The 23,273-nt window shown below is 39.7% G+C and overlaps 1 protein-coding gene across 11 annotated transcripts in view; it reads right to left on the bottom strand.

Moving 5' to 3' along the window:
• The window catches only part of URGCP (upregulator of cell proliferation), an 82,209-nt gene that overhangs the window by 3,699 nt on the left and 55,237 nt on the right, over positions 1 to 23,273 (bottom strand). For 4 of the 11 annotated variants that reach the window (XM_070504202.1, XM_070504206.1, XM_044770994.2 and 1 more), the window contains exons 2-5: positions 13,395 to 13,421; positions 13,024 to 13,094; positions 2,227 to 2,277; positions 1,738 to 1,776 (exon numbers count right to left, since the gene is read on the bottom strand). In XM_070504202.1, the coding sequence (XP_070360303.1) occupies positions 1,738 to 1,776; positions 2,227 to 2,260 (73 nt within the window). In that variant the 5' untranslated portion in view covers positions 2,261 to 2,277; positions 13,024 to 13,094; positions 13,395 to 13,421. Of the gene's footprint in view, positions 1 to 1,737; positions 1,777 to 2,226; positions 2,278 to 11,165; positions 11,316 to 13,023; positions 13,095 to 13,394; positions 13,422 to 16,083; positions 16,139 to 23,273 lie in introns of those variants that run through there. The other 7 variants (XM_070504218.1, XM_070504235.1, XM_070504203.1 and 4 more) reach the window with 5 other exon arrangements.

The following is a 23,273-nucleotide window of genomic DNA, read 5'->3' as shown; positions in this document are numbered from 1 at the left end:
ACTCCAAGATACTCCTGTGCTTCTGGCCCCACACTCCAGGCCCAGCAACAGGTTCCCTCGTCCTGACCCCACACTCTGGGCCCAGCAGTGGGTTCCCTCGTCCTGACCCCACAGTCCAGGCCCAGCAGTGGGTTCCCCCATCCTGACCCCACACTCCAGGCCCAGCAACAGGTTCCCTCGTCCTGACCCCACACTCTGGGCCCAGCAGTGGGTTCCCTCGTCCTGACCCCACAGTCCAGGCCCAGCAGTGGGTTCCCTCATCCTGACCCCACACTCCAGGCCCAGCAACAGGTTCCCTCGTCCTGACCCCACACTCTGGGCCCAGCAGTGGGTTCCCTCGTCCTGACCCCACAGTCCAGGCCCAGCAGTGGGTTCCCTCATCCTGACCCCACACTCTGGGACCCCAGTGGGTTCCCTCACAATGTCACCAGGAATTTCCCACAGCGGACACAATCACTGATTCACTCTGATTTTCTAGTTAATGTTTTTTTCTCTTTACAAATAAGTTGGAGAATTTTTAAAGGAAACAGGGAGTTACTACTAAGTATAGAGTGACAGAAATCATAGCTAAACAACCATCTTGCAAATCTGAAGCCAATAAGATGGTTTTAAGTTTTTACTGTATTAAAATATTTGGTAGAGATGATCATAAGTCTGCAATTATTTGTTCAGATCTTCAAATATCACTGAAAACCATATGAATTCTCACAAGCACTAGATGCTGAGAACAGTAATGCCCCTCCAACAGTTTTACCCACCACCCCTTTCTTGGCCACGGCATCTGACCAATTTTCATACTGCATATGATTAGTACATTTTAAATGTTAAATAAATTAACAAACTAAATAAATACAAATCCTGCTGAACTCCAGGATTTTCTCATTCCTTTCTCAAAAGAAGGAGCGACACTGGTGATGTTTCCTTAGCTGCTCAGATAACCAGCAAGAGGAAGCACAGGTGGCCAGCCCTCTGCTTGAGTCCCAAGAAGTCACAGGACGGGCTCAGGACCACTCCTGGGTGACCAGCAGGCTCAAAACACTGGGACTCAGGTGTCTCACTCCCCAGTAGGGGTCCACCTGCTACCTAATGTCTCTCTTCAGGAACCCCTCCTTCCCCAGGGGCTCAGAGGGCTCTACGCGCAGAGGGGCTTTGGCATCGCCCCAGAGAGAACGAGCGCTGGTGAACTTGTTGCAGAAACGAAAGAACTGTGTGGGGAGAGACACACTGTAGTAGAAATCCTTCACGGGTGCTACTCAGGTTTCTGAGTTTTGCCTGAATGAAACCAGGAACATTGTGTTTCTTATCCAGACATGGAACAACCGTTTTGATTTTTTAAGCGGTGTGGTAGTTAAGTGCGACAGGAAAAAGCCAGAGTAAACAAACCTATTTATATATATATCCATGCCCAGTGCGTGACCCTTGGCAGATCTGTAAATGCAACCACTGGATCAGACGAATGGTTCTCAAACCTGGCTGTGCTTTAGAATCACTTTGGGAACTTGTTAAAAATAAGATTCCTGGGCTTCCCCTCTCTGGCTGCTAACTCACGATGTCACTCTACATGGGAACAGCTCCCCGGGGGGTGTTCTTCTGGCCATATTATTAATGGCACATAAACAGTTAATGGGCTAGGGGTGACTTGGATGTAGTCAGGTGTGGGAACCACCAGTCTAGATGATGTCCTTCAAAAGGACAGGAAGCTAGAGCAGAGAAAAGAAACAGAGAGAAAACGCATACCTGCTGGAAAGTCACCGTCTTGAGCCTCATTCGTACCATCTAAAAAAGCAAAGGAAAATGAAGTGTCAATCCAATCAGGTGCCCTGGATTGACACAAATTAATTTAAGCTAAACTCAGAAGGCTCTCTCTTTCTTACTAAGACAGCAACTTCTCCCAGTTGTTCGAAATATAAAATCCCAGTTCTTTTTCTTTTTTTATTAACTTCATTTTTTTTTCCTGCTTTTTCTCCCAACCGCCCCAGTACATAGTTGCATATTTTAGTTGTGGGTCCTTCTACTTGTGGCACGTGGGACGCCACCTTAGCATGGCCTGACAAGTGGTGCCATGTCCGCGCCTAGGATCCGAACCAGCGAAACCCTGGGCCGCTGAAGCGGAGCGCACGAACTTAACCACTTGGCCACGGGGCCGGCCCCCCAGCTATTTTTCACTTTACCCATTCCCTCTCTCTTTCCCCAGTCCAATCTGTTGCCAAATCCTGTAGTTTCTACCTCCATAATGAAACTCGCAATCATCTCCTTCCATTTCTCTCCATTCCAAATCTGGAAGAAAAAAACACACACACATTTAGTTTTATCAGCAAGTTAGGACCTTTCTACCAAAAAGTTTAAGTGAGGATGTGGTGGCTAATGGTTATCTTTAGTGCTATTATTGGCTTCAGTTTTTCCTATGTAAATTTCATTTTTTTTTTCAACCCAAAATATGACACAAAGTAGGAACAGCTAAACACAAGACAGTGATTTGCTCTAGGATATAGTCTTAGAGAATTTACTAAACTTTGTGAAAATAAAATATAAATAACTTCATGAAACTTACATAGGTTAATCTTTGATTTTAGAAACTATTTAAAATATAAGTTGATATAAATTCCTTGGCTCAATTTCAAGATTACTTCCTATGAACATTATTTGTATTCTGCCATCAGTTTTTGTAATCACTCATAATGATGCACATATATGGGGGGAGTGGGGAAGAGTTATAACCTACAAGTAAACTGTTATCTGTCCAAAGTCTCTAACATCATGATATGTCCATCAATACTAATATGTTACAGAATGTATTTAATTTAGTGCTATTCAGATATTTGCATTGGGGAAAAAGACCTTAAAACTCTATAGATGTGCTTACAAATGTGGGACGGTGGGAGCAAGACTTCTATGTGCATATTTTTATTGTTTTGACTTCTGATGTAAGTAAAAGTATCACCTATTCTAAAATTAAAATTGTATTTTTAAAGGTTTATGAATCAAGACTAGACTCTGACATTTTCAGATTTATTAATTCTTTCATGATTTCCATATAATCAGGTAAGTAAATCTGACATTTCAGACAGTCGTCTTTGATGTCTCTGGGAGACAGACATGAAGAGTAGGAATGAGGTAAACAGTAGAAAAGGGAGGGGACTCAGCAAGCAGGGGAGCATCAGAGAAGACACAGATGGTTCACATAGATCAAACCAAAATGCTAAGCAGTCTAAAGATATTTTATTCAAAGAGGAGAAAAGACATCAGCATTCTTCCAACAGATCCAAAATGCCATATGAGAAGACACCACGGTTGAAGAAGAGAACAGGAAAGTTAGAGAAGCCTGGGGTGGGGTTGAGGGGGCTCTAGGAGAGCAGTTTTGAGCTGAAATCAAGGAGGAAGCTTCAGACCCAGAAAAGACAGGACCTTGCTTTGTTAGGCATGGGAAACAGCTCTGATTTGGACCAGAGAGATAACAAGTAGGTGAAGGCAAAGGTGCTCAAAGTGGCCAAAGGGTCGGGCTATCAAACTGAGGAAACCACTGATGAAGGGTGGGAGAGCCTAATGCTCCGCAGGCAGAGAACGCTGGAAGCCAAGATAAACATCGGTCATCAGCAGACCACAGAAGAGGTAGGAGAGGAGGCAGCAGGGCTTCAGGCAAGGACACAAGTCAGCAGCAAATATAGGGGCCACAAGGGCTAGGCACTGTGGGCCAAGGTCTCCACCTCCGCTATACTTCAGCTGGACAGGAAATAATTAGGATGGGACAGCTAAGCTCAAATGGGGCCGAGTGTGGGCCAGGTCCTACCACTGAAATGAGCTCTACACGGGGCAATTAAAACCATTCTTATCCATCAAATTGAATGACTTGTTCCCCTAATTATTATAATATCCAGTACTCATGCTATAGATCGTTTCACCAAATTTTGGAATACTTGTTATTGGGCAGTAAATGGACATTTAAAACACAATTTGACCCCTTACGGCTGTTAGTGTTAAGAATGAGCTATGGATACCTACATGCAAAAGAATGAAATTGAACTCCTACCTCACACCATATATAAAAATTAACTCAAAATGTGTCAATGACCTAAATATAGGAGCTAAAACTACACAACTCTTAGAAGAAGACATGGGCGTAAGTCTCCATAACCTTGAATTTGGCAATGGGGATTCTTAGGTATGACACCAAGAGCAGAGGCAACAAAAGAAAAAACAGATAAACTAGACCTCATCAAAATAAAAATTTTGAGTGGTATCAAAGAACATTATCAAGAAAATGAAAAGAGAACCTACAGAATGGGAAAAAGTAGGTGCAAATCACATGTGATTAAGGTCTAGAATGTAAAATACACAAACAACTCTTACAACTTCACAACAAAAAAGACAAACAACTTGATTAAAAAATGGGCAAAGGACTTGAACAGACATTTCTCCAAAAAAGATATACAAAACAAGAACGTGAAAAGATGCTCAACATTACTAGTCACTAGAGAAATGCTAATCAAAACTCCAATGAGATACCACTTCACACCTGCTAGGACGGTGATTTAAAAAAAAAACAAAACAGAAAATAACAAGTGTTGACAAGGATGGGGAAAAACTGGAAACCTCGTACATTTCTGGTGGGATTGTAAATGGTGCAGCTGCTGTGGAAAACAGTTTGGCTGATCCTCTAAAAGTTAAACATAGAATTGCCATTTGACTCAGCAATTCCACTCCTAGGTATATACCCCAAAGAACTCAAAGCAGGGACTCAAACAAGTACATGTACATGCACGTTCACAGCAGCACAATAGCCAAAAGGTGGAAACAACGCAGATGTCCACCAATGGATGAATGGATAAACAAAATGTGGCTATCCATAGAATGGAATATTATTCACTCGCAAAAACAAACAATATGGATTAACCCCAAAACATTTTGCTAGATCAAAGAAACTAAACACAAAAGGGCACATACTGTATGGTTCCATTTATAGGAAATATACAGAATAAACAAACAGAGACTTAGCATAGATTGGTGGTTGCTATGGGGGCTGGGAGGAGGGAGAGAGAAGGAGAAAATGCTTAATGGGTATAGTTTTACTTTCGAGTGATGGAAATGTCTTGGAACTAAATAGATAAGAAGTACAACTTTGTGAATACACTAAATGCCACAGAATTACTCACTTTAAAGTGGTTTTTTTCTCCAATGTTTTATTCCTTTTAAAAAAAAACCTTTTTTAATACATATAAAATTTACTATCTTAACCATGTTTAAGTGTACAGTTCAGTGGTGTTAAATATATTCACACAGTTGTGCAGACATCACCACCATCCATCCCCATGACTCTATTCATCTTGTAAATATGAAATTCTTTACCTATTCAACAATAACTTCCCATTCTTCTCTCCCCTCAGCCCCTGGCAACCACCATTATACTTTCTATCATTTTGACTACTCTAAGTACCTCATATAAGTGGACTCATACAGGGTTTGTCTTTTTGTGACAGACTTAGCATAGTGTTCTCAAGATTCATCCATGCTGTAGCATACTGCAGAATTTCCTTCCTTTTAAAGGCTAAATAATATTCCGTTGTATGTATATACCACGTTTGGTAATCTATTCATCAGTTAATGGACACTTGAGTTGCTTCCATGTTTTAGCTACTGTGAATAATGCTGCTATGAACGTGGGTGTACAAATACCTCTTCGAGACCTTGCCTTCGATTCTTTTGAGTATATACCCAGAAATGGAGTTGCAGGATCATATGGTAATTCTATTTTTAATTTTTTGAAGAACCTCCATACTGTTTTCCACACTGGCTTCACCATTTTACATTTCCACCAACAATGCACAAGGGTTCCAATTTCTCCACATCCTCACCAACACTTTTTCTCTTCTGTCTTTTTGATAGTAGCCATCCTAGTGGATGTGAGGTAGTATCTTATTGTAGTTCTGATTTGCATTTCCCTAATGATTAGTGATGTTGAGCATCTTTTCATGTGCTTATTGTCCACCTGTATATCTTCTTTGGAGAACTGTCTGTTTGAGTCCTTTGCCCATTTTTGAATCGTGTTGTTTTTTTGGTGTTGAGTTTTAGGAGCTCTCTATATTCTGATATTTTTTCTTTTGTTGCCTGAGCCTTTGGTGTCGTATCCAAGAAATTATTGCCAAATCCAAATTTGTGAAGCTTTTGTCCAATGTTTTCTTCCAAGATCAAGTTATATGTCTTAAATTTATGATTACATTGATCCCTTTTGAGTTAATTTTTATATACAGTGGTAGGTAAGGGTCCAACTTCACTCTTTTGCACCTGAATATCCAGTTTCCCCAGCAACGTTTGTTGAAAAGACTGTACTTTACCCATTGAATGGTCTTGACACCCTTGTCAAAAATCATTTGACTGTACATGTGACAGTTTATTTCTGGGCTCTCTTTGTCTATATGTCTCTATCCAATACCACATTGTTTTGATTACCATAGATTTGTAGTAGGTCTTGAAATCAGGAAGTATGAGACCTCTGGTTTTGTTCTTCAATTTTGAAATAGTTTTCAAGATTGGCTATTCACTGTCCCTTGAGATTCCATATGAATTTTAGGATGAGTTTTTCTACTTCTGCAAAAAATGTCATTGGGTATTTGATAGGGATTGCATTGAATCTGTAGACAGCTTTGGGTAATACTGACATTTTAACAATATTAAGTGTTCCAATCCATGAACATGGAATGTGTTTCATTTATTTACGTGTTCTTTAAAAACTGTTTTGTAATTTTATTGTACAAGTATTTCACCTCCTTGGTTAAGTTAATTCTTAAGTATTTTATTCTTTTTGGTACTATTATAAATGGAATTGTTTTTCTAATTTCCTTTTCGGGTTTTTCTTTCTTAGTGTATAGAAATGCAACTGATTTTTGTGTGCTGGCCTTGTATCCTGCTGCTTTGCTAAACTCATTTATTAGTTCTAACAGCCTTTTTGTGGATCTTTAGGATTTTCTACATATAAGATCACATCATCTGCAAACAGAAATAATTTTACTTCTTCTTTTCCAATTTGGATGCCTTTTATTTCTTCTTGTTGCCTAATTACTCTGGCTAGAATGTCTAGTTCTATGTTGAATAGAAGTGGTGAAAGTGGGCACCCCTGCCTTGTTACTGATCTTAGAGGAAAAGCTTTCAGTCTTTCACCATTTAGTATTACGTTTGCTGTGGGTTGTTGATATATGGCATTTATTATGTGGAGGTACTTTCCATCTTTTCCTATTTTAAAGAGTGTTTTTATCATGAAAGGGCATTAAATTTTATCAAATGCTTTTTCTGCATCAATTGAGATGATCATGTGGTTTCTTTCCTTCATTTTGTTGAGGTAGTATATTACTTTGATTTTCTTATGTTGAACCATCCTTGAATTCCAGGAATAAATCTGACTTGGTCATGGTATATTGTCCTTTTAATATGCTGCTGAATTCTGTTTGCTGGTGTTTTGTTGAGGATTTTTGCATCAATGTTCATAAAGGATATGGTTCTGTAGTTTTCTTTTCTTGTAGTGTCTTTATCTGGCTTTGGTTTCAGGGTTATGCTGGCCTCAAGAATGAGTTAGGAAGAGTTCCCTCCTCTTCAATTTTTGGAAAAGTTTGAGAAGGACTAGTATTAGTTCTTTAAATGTTTGGTAGAATTCATCTGTAAAGCCATGAGGACCAGGGCTTTTCTTTGTTGGGAGATTTTTTAATTATTGATTCAGTCTCCTTACTAGTTATAGGTCTATTTGGATTTCTAATTCTTTATGATTCAGTCTTGGTAGGTTTTGTGTTTCCAGGACCTTGTCCGTTTTGTCTAGGTTACCCAATTTTTTGGCGTACAATTGTTCACACTACTTTCTTATAATCCTTTTTATTTCTGCAGAATAGGTAGTAATGTCCCCACTTTCATTTCTGATTTTAGTAATTTGAGTCCTTTCTTTTCTTCCTAGTCCATCTAGATAAGCTTTGTCAACTTTGTTGATCTTACTGAAGAACCAACTTTTGGTTTCAGTGATTTTCTCTATTGCTTTTCTATTCTCTATTTCATTGATTTGTACACTAATCTGTATTATTTCTCTCCTTTTGCTAGCTTTGGGTTTAGTTTGTTCTTTTTTTCCTAGTCCCAAGTTGTAAAGTTAGGTTGTTGATATGAGATGTTTCCTGTTTTTAATGTAAGCATTTAGAGCTATACATTTCCCCCTTAACGCTGCTTTCACTGCATCTCATATGTTTGGTATGTTATGTTTCTGTTTTCATTTGTCTCTAAGTATTTTCTAATTTCCTTGTGATTCCTCTTCAAAAACAATTTTGTGAGCTTTTTAGTTTTCTTTATGTCATTGATTTCTAATTTCAACCCATTGTTGCCAGAGAAGACACTTTGTCTTATATTTATCTTTTTAAATCTATTGAAACTTAACTTGTGGCCCTATATATGATTTATACTGGAAAATGCCACATGTGTACTTGAGAAGAATGTGTATGTTGCTGTTGTTGGGTGGAGTGTTCTTTACATGTCTGTTAGATCTAGTTGGTTTACTGTGTTGTTTAAATCCTCTATTTCCTTACTTATCTTCTGTCCGGTTGTTCTATCCATTATTGTGAGCAGGGTATTGAAGTCTCCAACTCTAACTGTAGAACTGTCAATTTCTCCCTTCAATTCTGTCAGTTTTTGCTTCAAATATTTTGATGGTCTTCCATTAGGTGCATAAATGTTTATAATTGTTATGTTTTCTTGCTGTATTCAGCATTTTACTAATATGTAATGTCCTTCTTTGTCTCTTATACCTTTTGTGATTTAGAGCCTATTTTGTCTTTTATTGGTATAGCCACTCTGGTCTCCATTGGTTACTATTTGCATGGAATATCTTTTTCCATCCTTTCACTTCCAAATGGTTTAATGTTTCTTGATCTTAAGTGAGTCTCTTGTAGACAGCATATAGTTGGATCATGTGTTTTTATCCATTCTGCCAATCTGTCCTATAATTGTAGTGTTTATCCACTTAAATTGAAAGAATTATAGACAAGGAGGAACTTACTTCTGTCACTGTGCTTTCTGTGATATCACTTTTTTGTCCTTTATTTCCTGCATTCCTATCTTCTTTTGTGTTTAATTGATTTTTGTAGTGAAATGTTTAAATTCCTTCTTAATTTCCTTTTGTGTATATTGTATACCTATTTGCCTTGTGGTTGCCATGGGGATTACATTTAACATCCTAAAGTTTTAACACTCTATTTTGAATTTATAGCAGCTTAACTTCAATAACATACAAAAATTCTGCTCCTTTACACTCTGTCCCTACCCCCTTTTTGGTTGTGATGTCGCAAAATTACATCTTTATACAATGTGTGCCCCAAAACATAAACTAATAATTCTTTAAAATGCATTAGTCTCCTAAATTATGTAGAAAACAAGAGTTGGAATTACAAACCAAAGTTACAGTAATACCAACTGTCACATTATTTATTTTTCTTAAGTGTATTAGTTTCATAAATCATGTAGAAAACAAAAATAACAGCTACAAACTTGTTCTACTAATGCTAGTTATTATAATTGTCCATGTATTTACTCTTATTAAGATTGCTATTTCTCCATACAGCTTCAAGTTACTGTCCACTGTCCTTTCATTTGATCCTGCAGGACTCCCAGGAGCATTTCTTGCAGGACAGGTCTAGTGATCAGGAAATCCCTCAGGTTTTGTTTATCTAGGAATGTCTTGATTTCTCCCTCACTTTTAAAGGACAATTTTGCTGGATTTAGAATTCTTGGTTGACAGTTTTCTTCTTTTAGCATTTTGAATATATCTGCCCACTATCATCTGACCTCCAAAGTTTCTGATGAGAAATCTGCAGAAAATCTCTTTGAGGATCACTTGTATGTGATGACTGCCTTCTCTCTTGCTTGTTTCAAGATTTGCCCTTGGGCTTAGGCTTTTGAAAGTTTAATGATCATGTGTCTCAGTGTGGGTCTCTTTGAATTCATCTTCCTTGGGATCACTGAGCTTCATGGATGTTTATGTTCATGTCTCTCTTCAAATTTGGGAAGTTTTCAGCCATTATTTCTTCTAATATTCTCTCTGCCCCTTTTTCTCTCTCTTCTCCTTCTGGGACTCCCACAATGCATATCTTGGTCCTTTTGATGGTATCCCATAGGTCTCTTAGGCTCTATTTACATTTCTTCAATCTTTTCTCTTTCTGTTCCTCAACCTTGATAGTTTCCATTGTCCTATCTTCAAGTTCTCTGATTCATTGTTCTGCCCACTCAAATCTGCCTTTAAATCCTTCTAGTGATTTTTTTCATTTCGGTTATTGTACTTGTCAGTTCCAGAATTTTGTTTTGGTTTCTTGTTAGGTTTTCTATCTCTTCATTGATATTTCCATTTTGTTCACACATTATTTTCTTGACTTTGTCCATATCTTCCTTTAGTTCTTTCAGCATCTTTAAGACCATCATTTTAATGTCTTTGTCTAATACCTGTTCCAGTAAGTCTTTTTTCAGGGACAGATTCTGTTGTATTATTTATTTTCCTTTGAATGGGCCATGCTCTCCTCTTTCTTTGTGTGCCTTGTGATTTTTTCTTGAACACGGACATTTGAATCTAATAATGTGGTAACTTTGGAAATCAGATTCTCTCCCTTCCTCAGGGTTTGCTGTCTTTTGTTATTCTTTTAGTTTTTTTGATTGTTAGAGGCTGTCTCTGTGCTAAGGATCAGCCTGAGACATAAACTTAAGGTCTTCTCAGGTCTTTTCTGAGCCTTTTTCTGGGCATGCATAGTCACTTTCTAATTTTCCCTGTTACAGGCAGTTGTTTTTGAATGTCCTAGTCTTTAATGTCTGGCTCCCAAAAGGGAAAAAGCCATAAGTTAACAGGGGAAGAGTGTTGGTCTTTTAAATCCCTTGGAAGTCATTTCGGCTGGAGGAGGAGGAGGGAAGTACAACAATGAGGGGAGGTGTAACAACAGTGGCTGCCCCACTCTTTGTTTGCACCTCTGTGCTCAGAAGCAGCAATCAGCAATGAGAGCACATCCCCAGTACTTGGAAGTCAGGGTTCTTTTTGCCTGCCCTGGCTCCTGCAAGCTTCTCCAGGATCATGTGCACAGCTGCTGCCACTTGGCTAGGAATAAGAGATGGGTAGTTGCTACTGTGCTAAGAGCTAAAATTGACCAAAATTAACTGCAATTTACCCTCCAGGTCTTCCCCTGGAAGCTGCAAGCCTTCAACAGACTCCAGAGTTCCAAAATGATCCCATCAGATAGATTCTGCTGGTGCAATGGTTGTCCAGGTGGGGAGAGGGATTCCTGGTGCTTCCTGCTCCATCATCTTCCCAGAAGCCTCTTAAATGGTTTAAAAAAATTTTTTTTAAATGAGCTATGAAGTATACTCCTCAGACTTGAGATAAGGTAAATAAATTCTATAGGATGATTATATAAAGCACAAACCAGGCAAAACTAATCTGTGCTTGTAGAAGTTAGGAGAGTGTTAACTCCTGGCAAAGGATAGGGAAAGTGATTAGAAGCAGGGCTTCTGGGGTGATGGTTTTGTGTGGCTTCTTCATCTGATGCTGGTTAACATAGGTCAGTTCATGTTTGTGAAAATTTATCGAGCTTGTAATATGGGAACTTTTCCATTTGTATATTATACTTCAGTACAAGTTTTTCTTTAATCCTATAGTTTGAAGAGCTTGCTTTAAGTCTTAAAAATAAAATATATGCAGAAGAGGAATTCACATACCTCAGGAAGAAAATTTGTTAAAATAATTAGAGGAGGCTTATTCACTGAAGAGATACATAGAGATGGAACTTTGGGGAAGGACCAGAGTGTCTCTGAGGCTCAGTTTCCTCAAATGAAACAAAAGACCAATAATAACTATCTTACAAGGTGGTTATAAAAACTAAATAAGACAACCCACCTCACAGTAGGCATCTGGTAAGGTAATTTCTTTTCCTCAGCCCACCCCCAAGCTTTCTTTCCTGTTTTCCTAGAGCAACACTCTCCAACAGAACTTCCTGTGATGAAGGAAATGTTCTCTATCTGCACTGTTCAATACGTAGCCACTAGCTACATGGTGGCTGAGCATTTAAAATATGGCTAGTGCAGCTAAGGAACTAAACGTTTAATTCTGTGTAATTTTAAATTGTGTGCCTAGTGGCTACTGTCCTGAAAAGCATGATTCTAGATCTTGAGAAACTGAAGGACTTTGGGCAATTACTGATTGATCCCAACTTTGCTGTAAGACTTGACTGACTAGCCATTAATTTCCATGGTGCCTACCTTCTAGAATTTAAGTTCCATTAAGATAAGGATTTTTGGCCATTTCATCTGTTATTGTTTACTAGATTCACAATGCCAGCACATAGTAAGTGGTCAATAAATATTTGTTTGATTGAATAAAATAAAACAAAATTTGACTAACCCTAACTTATTTGCATATTATTGTGGGGTTATTTTTGCATAACACTATTAATATCCAATAGGACACATTCATTTTGAGAAGGACCAAATTAAAGATAGATCTAAAATGAGTTACTAAGAGAAATTAAGATGTCTACAGTGTGGCCACCACATCTTAAAGTTGAAGTCATGAGGGGCAGCTGCAGCCCCACTGCGCAACTCCCAAGAAAGAAAAACCAGCTTATGTGGAGGACCATCACCAGAAAGACCACAAGCCCCAGTCTGCCCAGGACATTCCCAATTTATACCTGTTGTCCCAACAAAAGACATCTTTCACTCTCAGAAGTGCCCAGTTTAGAAACTAGACAGTCACTGTAAACATGACTCAGGGTGGCAGTTATGACATGCTCACACTGGAATCATGTGTTCCTAGTAAAATGTGTAATAATCATCTGTTTAAAATTGAATCCTATTTTGAATGTATGACGGAAGCTTAAAAGACCTTTAGATGGAATCTTCTTGTAAAAAAAACCAAAGGCCTTATGCTTATTTATTTTTGAGGTCCGGGATCCCCAGCCCAGGGCGGTGCTAGAAACCCAAAGGGGTAGAAGAAACATATCTGCTTCACAGTGGGCCCAAGCCCAACCTTACCTGCAATGGCCACAGCTGTTCGTCTCTCAGATGCTTTTATTTCTGGGGCCACTTCTCCCAAATCTGAATGTCTGAAACAATTTCAGAAGAAAATTATAATTAAAATAAATACCACTTTCACCTATCAAATTGGCTGCATATCAAAATCTCTTGGGGAGCTTTTAAAAACCACAAATCCTGGTCACACCCCAGATCCTTGAAAGCAGAATATCGGAGCCAGGCCTGGCCATCACTGCTTTTAAAAGTGCCCTCCGTGATTCTAATGTGCAGCCACAGTTGAGAAACACTGGTCAAAACAACACCAGCACTCTCAAAAACTGTGGGCGAGAGCATAAATACAGCCATTCAGAAAGACATAAAAATATACATACCCTTTGACCAGTAATTCCACTTCTATCCTAAGGAAATAATTAAGATTTAGTTACAAGGATGTTGATGCCAGCTTTATATATAATAGCGAAAAATTGGACGCCTGTTAAAATCAAAGTCCAACAGCAGGGAATTATGGTACAGTCTTATTGTGCAACCATTACAAAATATTCTATGGATCTCATTTTGTGGACAAAAAGATGTTGGATGATATGTTACAGAATGATGTTAATATGTTCCTTAGTGGAGGGAAAATTTAGATTAAAGAACAGTATGTATAATGTGATTACAATTTAATAAAATTGTGCATATTTATCTACAGGTGTATAAAGGGAGATCTAGAAGGATGTTCATCAAAAGTTAATAGTGTGGCCAGGAAGGGATGAACCTGAATTCTTTTAAGTACGTTTGATAAGTATAGTCCATTTAAGAATAAACTGTTTTAGGTATCTCACAGGAACGAGTAAATGTGGTGATCTGGCAGGAACCAGAGGTCCACTGTTGAAGAAAGGGCATACAAATCAGGAATGGAGGATGTCAGAGAAGGAACTTGCGGAGGGACACTGCATCGGAAGTACCAGTGTGAACTCGTGATCCTTCCATGCATGCTGGTGTGCATGTGTGTATGCACACTTGTGTGTGCATGCATGTATTTCCTGGCTACGGCCCCTGAAGGGCTGAGAAGCAAAGACACTCTCATAGCAATGAGCACACCGAGCACCCTTTAATGTCATTCCATGCGAAAGATAACAGGTCTCCTTGGAGAAACGGCTGACTCTGGAGCTGGGGCAGGGAAAGAATAAGATGAACCTGAGCATCTTATTTCAGAAAATAAGGAAGTGCTCCAAAAAGGGATGGGGCATGTCACAGGACACAGGAGCCAGCTTGAAGGGGCTCCCACTGCCAAGTTTGGGATAATTTGAGCATGAATATAATTAAATATAGTAATTAATTAAAAACAATCGAAAAATAGGAATTAATGAGTCCATATAGATAATAAATAGATAAACAAATGGGAGAGGAAGAAAGAGGGCTCTTGCTTACAACAGAACGCTAATGTGGAGGGGTGCTGCAGTTGGAATAGCATCACTTTGCAACCATCTTAGTCAAGCTTGGCTCAAGGAAGAAACATCAAGGAATGCCAGCTCCTGGAGGAAAATGTTGATGAAGTGCAAGATATGTCTCAAAATGTCTCCTCACAGACTGCTTATTAGGTGCCAGGGAGAAAAAACCTAGTACTGGGGCCGGCCCGTGGCCGAGTGGTTAAGTTCGTGCACTCTGCTTTGGCAGCCCAGGGTTTTGTTGGTTCGGATCCTGGGTGCGGACATGGCACTGCTCATCAAGCCATGCTGAGGCAGCATCCCACATAGCACAACCAGAGGCACTCACAACTAGAATATACAACCATGTAGTGGGGGGCTTTGGGGAGAAGGAAAACAAAAGATTGGTAACAGTTGTTAGCTCAGGTGCCGATCTTTATAAAACAAACAAAAAACCTAGTACTTATACGTGACTGGGTGATCAAAGCCAGTGACAATGGGGACAGATGACCATTGTGTGCCCCCAGCTGTAGTACCCTGAGAAAGGACACAATGTAACCTATGCAGTATTCTGGCTGAGAACGTAGAACTCTAAAGTAATCATGTGGACAAACCCAAAATAAAGCGTTATGCCAGAGGGGGAGAACTGTATTATCCCAAAGTATGGATGTCATAAAAGACAAAACGATTGAGGAAATGTTCCAGATTAAGAGACATGAAAACAAAATGCAATACTTAATCCTAGACTGGATCCTAAACTAGAAGGAGAAATTTTGGGGTCCACTGACAAAAGTGAAATACGGGTGCTATCAATGTTAAATTTACTGACGTTGATAACTACTGTAGTTATGAAAGAGAATATCTCTGTTCTTAGGAAATAGACACTGAAGAATTTAGGCATAAAGGGTGATGATGTATGCAACTTATTCTGTAATAGTTAAGAAAAAAATTACATGTGTGCATTTTTACGTGTATGTGTGTGTATACAAGAGAGAAAGAAGAATAAATGAGAATGGTAAATGAGCTAAAATGTTAAGAATAGGAGACTGGATAAGGGGCCTTTTTATTTTTGTAATTTATCTCTAAGAAATAATTTCCAAGTAAAAAGTTTAAAAAGTTAATAGTTTTCTATTTTTAGATAAAATTTAAACAAATTTCTGGCTAGTGTGATAGTTTATTTTGTCTTATTTGAATTTTTTCAATAGAAGAAGCATGTATTGATTTAATAAAACCAAAAGAGCTATTAAAAGGATGGTGAGTGGGGGGTCATGGCCAGAATAATATGTGGGTGCCCCAAGAAGACTCGATAATCAGGTAGGTGCCCTTCAAACCGACGTTCTTCCAATAACATACTTAAACTAGCTTGTGGCAGGCCCCCTCAGAGACAAGCGATCTCATTCCACTTAATTCATCAGCAAGACAAACACTGTGTTCATCAAATCCACCTCCCAGAGGAAGTATCAGGACCCGTGCTTGTTATTCCAGCATGTTCCTTGGGGGGTCTCTTCCTCTGCTCTCTCTGAGGAGAGTTCCAATAACTAGAGTGGTCACTGCATTCATGGCTGTTTTGGCCTCTTTATAGTGCAGAGCACTAAGCAACTCTCTGACTTAGCTTGACACTGATATTGATAAAAATGGAAATTTTCATCACCTTCTCTTCACTTTTCTGCAAAGAACATATGTTGCTTTTGTAATAAGGAAAAAAGTAACCTTAAAAAAAAGAAAACAACAAGTCAGTTAAAAGTAGTTCCCCAGAGAGGAAGAAGCAGGCCTGGCCGGGCACCAGCCATGGGCACCATGCCTGCGACCCCAGGCAGGCAGGGGCCGGAGGACAGGAATTTACGGCCCAGGGCATTGCCAGTCCTCTTCCCACTGCACACGGGCTCTCAGGACACACTCTGCAGGTAGTTCCCAGGACAGGAGCTTAACTTCAACCCTTTCTTCCCATGCAAGAAAGCAGGGAACAAGGGTGACATTATCACAGGACGACCTTGAGTTTGTGCTAATTTATAAAAATATAAATAGAATTCTGTACTTTATTCTTGTCAACAAACTTCACACCTGATTGAGTCCCTGTGCTGTAAACTGAAGGCAGTGCCAAGCTTTGAGGAGAGAACAGCAACAGAATCTCACCTTTGTCCGGTGCTTTTTAATTTCCAACTCTGCTTTCAATACTCATATGGCCTGAATAGTGTCCCTGCAAATTCCTATTGAAACCCTACCTAATGTGACTGTATTTGGAGATGAAGCCTTTATGGGGGTAATTAAGGTTGAATGAGGTCCTAAGTGCGGGGCCCTCATCTGATGGAACTGGTGTCCTATAAGAGAAGAACACCTCTATACGAGCTTGCTCTCTGCAGACACACAGAAAAGGCCATGTGAGGACACAGCAAGAAGGTGACTGTGTACTAGCCAGGGAGAGAGGCCTCAGGAGAAACCCAATCTGCCCACACCATGATCTGGGACTTCCAACCTCCAGAACTGCGAGAAGTGAATGACTGTTAAGTCAGTCTGTGGTACTTTGTTATGGCAGCCCGAGCTGATTAATACAACACCCGAAACCATCCTGCAAGGTGGAAACAGGACCCAAAGAGGTCAGGCCAAGGGATTTGCCCAGCATCACCAAGCTAGCAAGTACACAGCCAGAACCCAAACATGAATCTTCTGGTTCCCTTCTGGCTCATTATTTTTAAGGCTTAGATAGGTTTCAGGTAACTTATAATCACAGCTAGTAATTATAAAAACCAGCCCATCCGCCAACTCCATGTCCAGTCCTCTTCTCAGCATGCAGCCTTGCAAAGCCTCCTCCTGCCTGTCCACAGGCAGGTCAGACCAAGACAGCAAAAACCAACCACACTTCCAATGGCCCCAGACATGGGCAAGGGGGCCTTCTGTAAAGGAGATTTTGAAAATTACTAACATCATTAATATCTTTTTCTGATTCCAAATATAAGACAAGTATAAAATATGGAAAAGTACCAAGTGAATGCCTTTGCTCTTTGAAAATTACTCAATAGGTTATCCAATCCTCTCCCCTTTTTACTCTATTCATGTTGCTGTGGTTCATTCCATTAAATGATAAATAGGACTACACTCTACGTGCCCTGTTCTACTCCTTTATTAGGGGCTGTATAGGTTTCAGTCTCCTCCTGAGGCCCACACCGGTCCTCTCAAGAACCCAGGGCATGCAGCCAAAAGTGGAACCCAGCTCAGGCACTGCCTGGGGACTGCAGCCCAGAGGCCTGGCATGAGCGTGGGCTCCTGGTCTCCATGCTGCCCAGGCCTGTGGCCTCACGTGGTGGTGGCACCACGGCTCGCCTTCCCTCCTGGGGGCCCCTCCCCACACAGACTTCTCTTCAGGGAAAGGGGTGATCTGATCACCATCCTGAGGGCCCAGTGTGTCTAGCAATTCTTTCTCACTAAGTTAGTAAGTAGACATCCTGGTTGTACACAGGGCTCATTTCAAGTCTAGCAGGCGGAATCAAGACCCTGACAACTGCCTCACTGGCTTTTTCTCTAGGAGATGGGACAAGGCACACTTTCCTTGTCCTTTTTTCTTTTTCCAATTGCCCAGCAGAATTGCCTGAGGAGCTTTTCTACGCTGAGGAATTAATAAAAGAAACCTCAACTAAATTAGGGTCAGGAAGGCCTATAGGGGGAGCCCTCACGCTCTATCACACATCGTCAATTACTCCAAACAGGCAAAGACAGCACACTTGCACCTCCACAGGACAGTGTTTACTACCTTACTAACCAACAGGGGGAAAGAAGATTTCTCTCACCGCCCAGCAACAGCCCAGCCAACAAGAGACTATAGCACCCCAGCCAATGGGAAGCATCTACACTTCGGACTCCCAATTTCCTCCAATGGACTTTCTATTACAGCCCCTCCCCACTCCTCTTTCCCTGTGAAAGCAAGCTCCCCTCCTTTGATCTTTGGATTTGCCTCCTGTCTGCCATAGCCTGCACATCCCAAGTTGCAATTCTTTTGGTTGTTCCCAAATAAAGACATTTTGTGGGTAAAACAACTGGCCAATTCACTTTTTCAGTTGACATAAATGGTGTCAGAAAGTGGGATCCAAAGGAGGCAACCCCTGGAATCGAGCAAGGTACCCACACTGAGCCCCTTATGCTCGTCGCTTCCATGAATCACCATCTACTTGCATTTTAGTGCATCTCCACTCCCTTTGCGTTTTGAGCTCTATTTCTTTATTTGGGATCAGGAGAGGCTTTGTCCTTACTAGTTCAAGGCTCTGTCCTTGAGTTCAAGGCTTCACTCCTGGGCAGTACTCAGTAATTTTCTGAAGCAGGCAGTGGGAGGGTTGCCTTTGGGGACTGAGCTTGCTGAGAATCCAGCAACTTTCTTTTGTTTTGGATTCCTTCTGGATTCAGGGCTGGGACTCCAGCAATTCTTGGGTTGTCAGAAGAATTTCAGAAATGGGATCTCAAGTCATCTAAAGGTTCTGAGGGAAACCCTCCTTCAGGGACCCTGGCCAGGTTTATGTTTAAGAACCAAGGGCTCCCTACATGCACATTTTTAACTAAGTGGGGTAAACAGACCAAGAATAGTCTGGAATTACAATGGCCATTATAGGGAGCTTTCAACCTCCTCAAACTTGTTTGTCTTAAAACCGAACTGGAAGACCACGGCTCTAAAATTAAACAAAATGAATGGTATGTTTATTGTAATTGGGACCTGGAGGCTTCCAACTGTGCACAAAACTCTAAAATTGCCTCACTACAAGATAATGTATCTAAATTAGCCAAGACAACTAAAAAGCTGAGGGAAAACAAAATGGCTTCTCAAGTCTCAAGTTCCCTTGGGACCCCCTCCTTCTTTGTCTCAGGTGCCATGTTGTCTGTCTTCCCAGATTCCTTTGTCTCAGACTCTGCCCCAGCAGCCAGCTTGTGCTCAGACTTCACCCCTGATGCCATCTTCCTCTTTCTCTTTTGCCCCTCCACTCTTACTCATTTATTAGGGCAAGATTTATTAGAAAAATACCATGCTGGGATTTCTTTCTCTCAGAAAGGGAAAAAAGTTCTAGAATTTGACAGCATACAAATAAAAATCTTCGGTTAAAAAAAAAACTCTGGCCATCTGAGCAGTAACCTCAACTTTTAGTCTATCTGCCAGAAACACAATTTGAATGCAACTCTTTCTTTGAGTTTTGTACCTGAGACATGACTAAGATTTTTGAAACAAGAGCTGTTAAGATCTCTGTTTACATCTGTCTGTGTGTCTATGGAGGTATGATATGTGATTTTTTTTTTTTTACCTCCAGATGGTATTGTCAAAATTAATTTGTAAAGGGGCTGGCCCCGTGGCCGAGTGGTTAAGTTCGCACGCTCCACTGCAGGCGGCCCAGTGTTTCGTTGGTTTGAATCCTGGGCGCGGACATGGCACTGCTCATCAAACCACGCTGAGGCAGCGTCCCACATGCCACAACTAGAAGGACCCACAACGAAGAATATACAACTATGTACCGGGGGGCTTTGGGGAGAAAAAAGAAAAAAATAAAATCTTTAAAAAAAAAACTAATTTGTAAAGAACTCTATTTAATTATCTGAAAGAAAATGAAGCATTTATGTAAATCAAGTATACTCAGAAATATAGAAACTAACCCAAATGGGCCACCTTTATGTGATCTGGAATTAATCTTTAGTAAATAAAAGCTAGCTTAAGGTTGTTGGTTTAACTGAAACAAGCATGTCTTTAGAGTTATCAACACTGAATATAATGTAGACACAGAACTTGCATTCTACCTGAGTTTATTCAGTTCATGTTATCTCTGTTGCAAAAACAGTCAGCAAGGAAAATAACTTTAGATGATGGCTACCTGCTTTAATGTCACATGAAGTTTTTGTGAGTAATCTAAACATAATTGTTGGAAACAAATGATTTAGACAGACAAAAATGGCAGAAGAGTTTTTAGGAGCAGTAATTATATTTTACGGTATGTGTGCTCAAAAAATAGCTTCCAAAATCTTTTTGGTGACTTGAAACTTTAGAGGTTTGCTAAGTGAAATTAAATGATGGAATTTCATTGAATATCTGGATCATTTTCCAAACAAGATGAAATACTAAAACATTACTTACTGAACAGAGGTTCATCTACTGTTGGCTTTCTATTGCAAAGAAACTAAAGATAAATTTGGATCTGTCAGTAACCAAGTCTTGTGCCATACTGAAAGATTATAAATTTGCCAGCCCACAATTGCTTACTTCTTAGTTTTCACTGGAAATTAAGGATTCTAAGGGTAAAGAATTCTAATATATGTAACTAAAGCTACTATAAACAAAAAGGGAAATATCTTGGTATGCAAAGAAAGTAGGACGTGTGTTTTGGTAAAGGAAGGTGTAAGGAACAGAAATGCATTTTGTTGAAGTGGGAAAAAAGCAATTTTGTCCTACAGAGAGGCTGTTTATTTCAGAATGGGAAAGAGGAAAACATAGGACATAATCTGAATGTAAAAGAAAGTTGTAGATAGTTTACAGAAAGGAATCTTGGGAAAGGAATTTTATATGTGGTCAGGACTGGCTAAGACTGGAAAAAGTGAGTTTTAATATCAGAAGTAAGATGATGCAAAATTAAAATTTGGCTTTCTTTTCTGTGAGAGGACAAGGTTTTCTTGGCTTATTGGTCTGCTTTTAGTAACAGATTGTAAAAGCTTCTTTACCTTTTAAGTAATATACCTAGAAAACAGATTTTGTATTTTATCAAAATAATTTCCTGTGATGTTTTTATCAGGTCTTTAATTATACAGTCATGAGCCACATAACAACGTTTCAGTCAACACATATATGACGGTGGTTCCCTAAGATCTGTACCACATAGCCTAGGTGCGTAGTAGGTTATACCACCTAGGTTTGTGTATGTACACTCTATGATGTTTGCACAATGGCAAAATTGCCTAATGGCACATTTCTCAGAAGGTATCCCTGTCATTAAGTGACACATAACTGTACTTAGGAAAACTAAGCTTTCTTAATATTAAAGGAGTTAAGTTTTGCTTACAACTATGTAACCTTCTACATTTGCCTTTGAAATCTTTTATGGTTACTTTGGTCAAAGAGATATAATATTATCACTTGTAATTCTAGTTACTATCTAAAAATGTATGTCACAAAAATACACAAATTTCCCTTTCAGTTGCATTATGATGAATCCTTATCTGATCTCTACCCATTGCCTTTTTAAAAAATCTTTTGCCATTTACAGTTATTGTTTGACTCTGATGCTTTTACAAATATGTTTCATCTTCAAAGAGATTCATGGAGAAGACTTTGACAAGTACTCTGGAATATAAGTTTTTGATGAGTTTAAGATCATAATGATGAACTGGATAAGAATTTCTAAAACTCAAATGGAAGACTAAATGTTTTAATGTTTTGTTTTCCAGATGTGAAGGATCCCTTTTTCTCCTCTCCTTTAAGCTATCTATAATTGACAGCAATTTGATAAAGTGTATCTTTACAACAAAGGTTGAAGCATTTATCTTTTTCTCCTTACCTGATCCCTCCAGAACTTGGAAACTCTTAAATATTCTCTTCATGACAATATATGTATTGGCATAAATTCAAAGAGACTCTATTCTCCTTATAACAGGACATAATTGGAAATAATGGCTAATGATACCAAGACTTTGATCAGATTATCATATTCAAGAGAGACGTATATAGACTCAGAGGTGACCAGATAGTTTTAAGGAGCTGCTTGGAAAAATCGATCTAGTACCTTTCTTACAAAGTTCCAGCAAAACAATCTTTAAAAAGTGAGCTTATATGGTTAATTGCTAGTCTTGCTGCACTTCAAGATCATTTCCAATGCTTATGACCTTGATGAAATATAGACTTTAGATGGGAAATGCCTGAGAGTTCTCCCTCCTAATCTTCCTTGTTACTCAAATGTGGCCTAAATGGTTTCTAATCATTGTGCACCTTCCTTCCAACATGGGACATAATAACCAGGAAATGTCCTTCCTGGCACTGAGGGACAAGACCACTACATGCAGAGAACCTGACTTTTCACCACTGATGCTTTCAGAGAATGATCTTGATTGAAAGGGGAAAATGTGGAATTAATCAAAGCAACCTCAACTAGATTGGAGTTGAGAAGGCCTATAGGGGGAGCTCTCAAGTGCCATCATACATCTTTAATTACTTCAACCAGGAAGAGAATTATGTGTGCATCTCCACCAGGAAAGTGTTTACTACTCTACTACTCAGCAGGAGGAAGTAAGATTTCTCTCTCTGTCTAGCAACAGCCCAGCCAACGAGAGACTAGCACCCCAACCAAGCGGAAGCCTCTACACTTTGGATTCCCAGTTTCCTCCAATGGACTTTCTGTTTATTACAGCACCCCCTTCACTCCCCCTCTTTCTCTATAAAAGCAAGCTCCCTTCCTTTGCTCTCAGGATTTGCCTATGGTCTGCCATAGCTTGCATATCCTGAAGTGCAAGTCTTTTGGTTGTTTCAGAATAAACTCTTTTTGCAAATAAAACAACTGGCTGATTCTTTTGTTTTTTTGGTGAGGAAGATTGGCCCTGAGGTAACATCTATTGCCAATCTTCCTCTACTTTGTATATGGGACACTGCCACAGCATGGCTTGATGAGCGGTGTGTAGGTCTGCACCCAGGATCCAAACCTGCAAACCCCAGGCCACCAAAGTGGAGCATGGGAACTTAACCACTACGCCACTGGGCTGCCCCCCCAATTCAGTTTTTATGTTAACAACTTACACCTGGAAATTCTGATTCAGGAGACCAGGGTGTTCCACACATGTTGACCCACCTCTGAAAATGGAGATGCCTACTACCACCTCAGAATCAGGCACTCCTTG

Source organism: Equus asinus, chromosome 1 (assembly GCF_041296235.1).
Source record: "Equus asinus isolate D_3611 breed Donkey chromosome 1, EquAss-T2T_v2, whole genome shotgun sequence".
NCBI lineage: Eukaryota > Metazoa > Chordata > Mammalia > Perissodactyla > Equidae > Equus > Equus asinus.
This window is presented reverse-complemented; position numbering and strand designations above follow the sequence as displayed.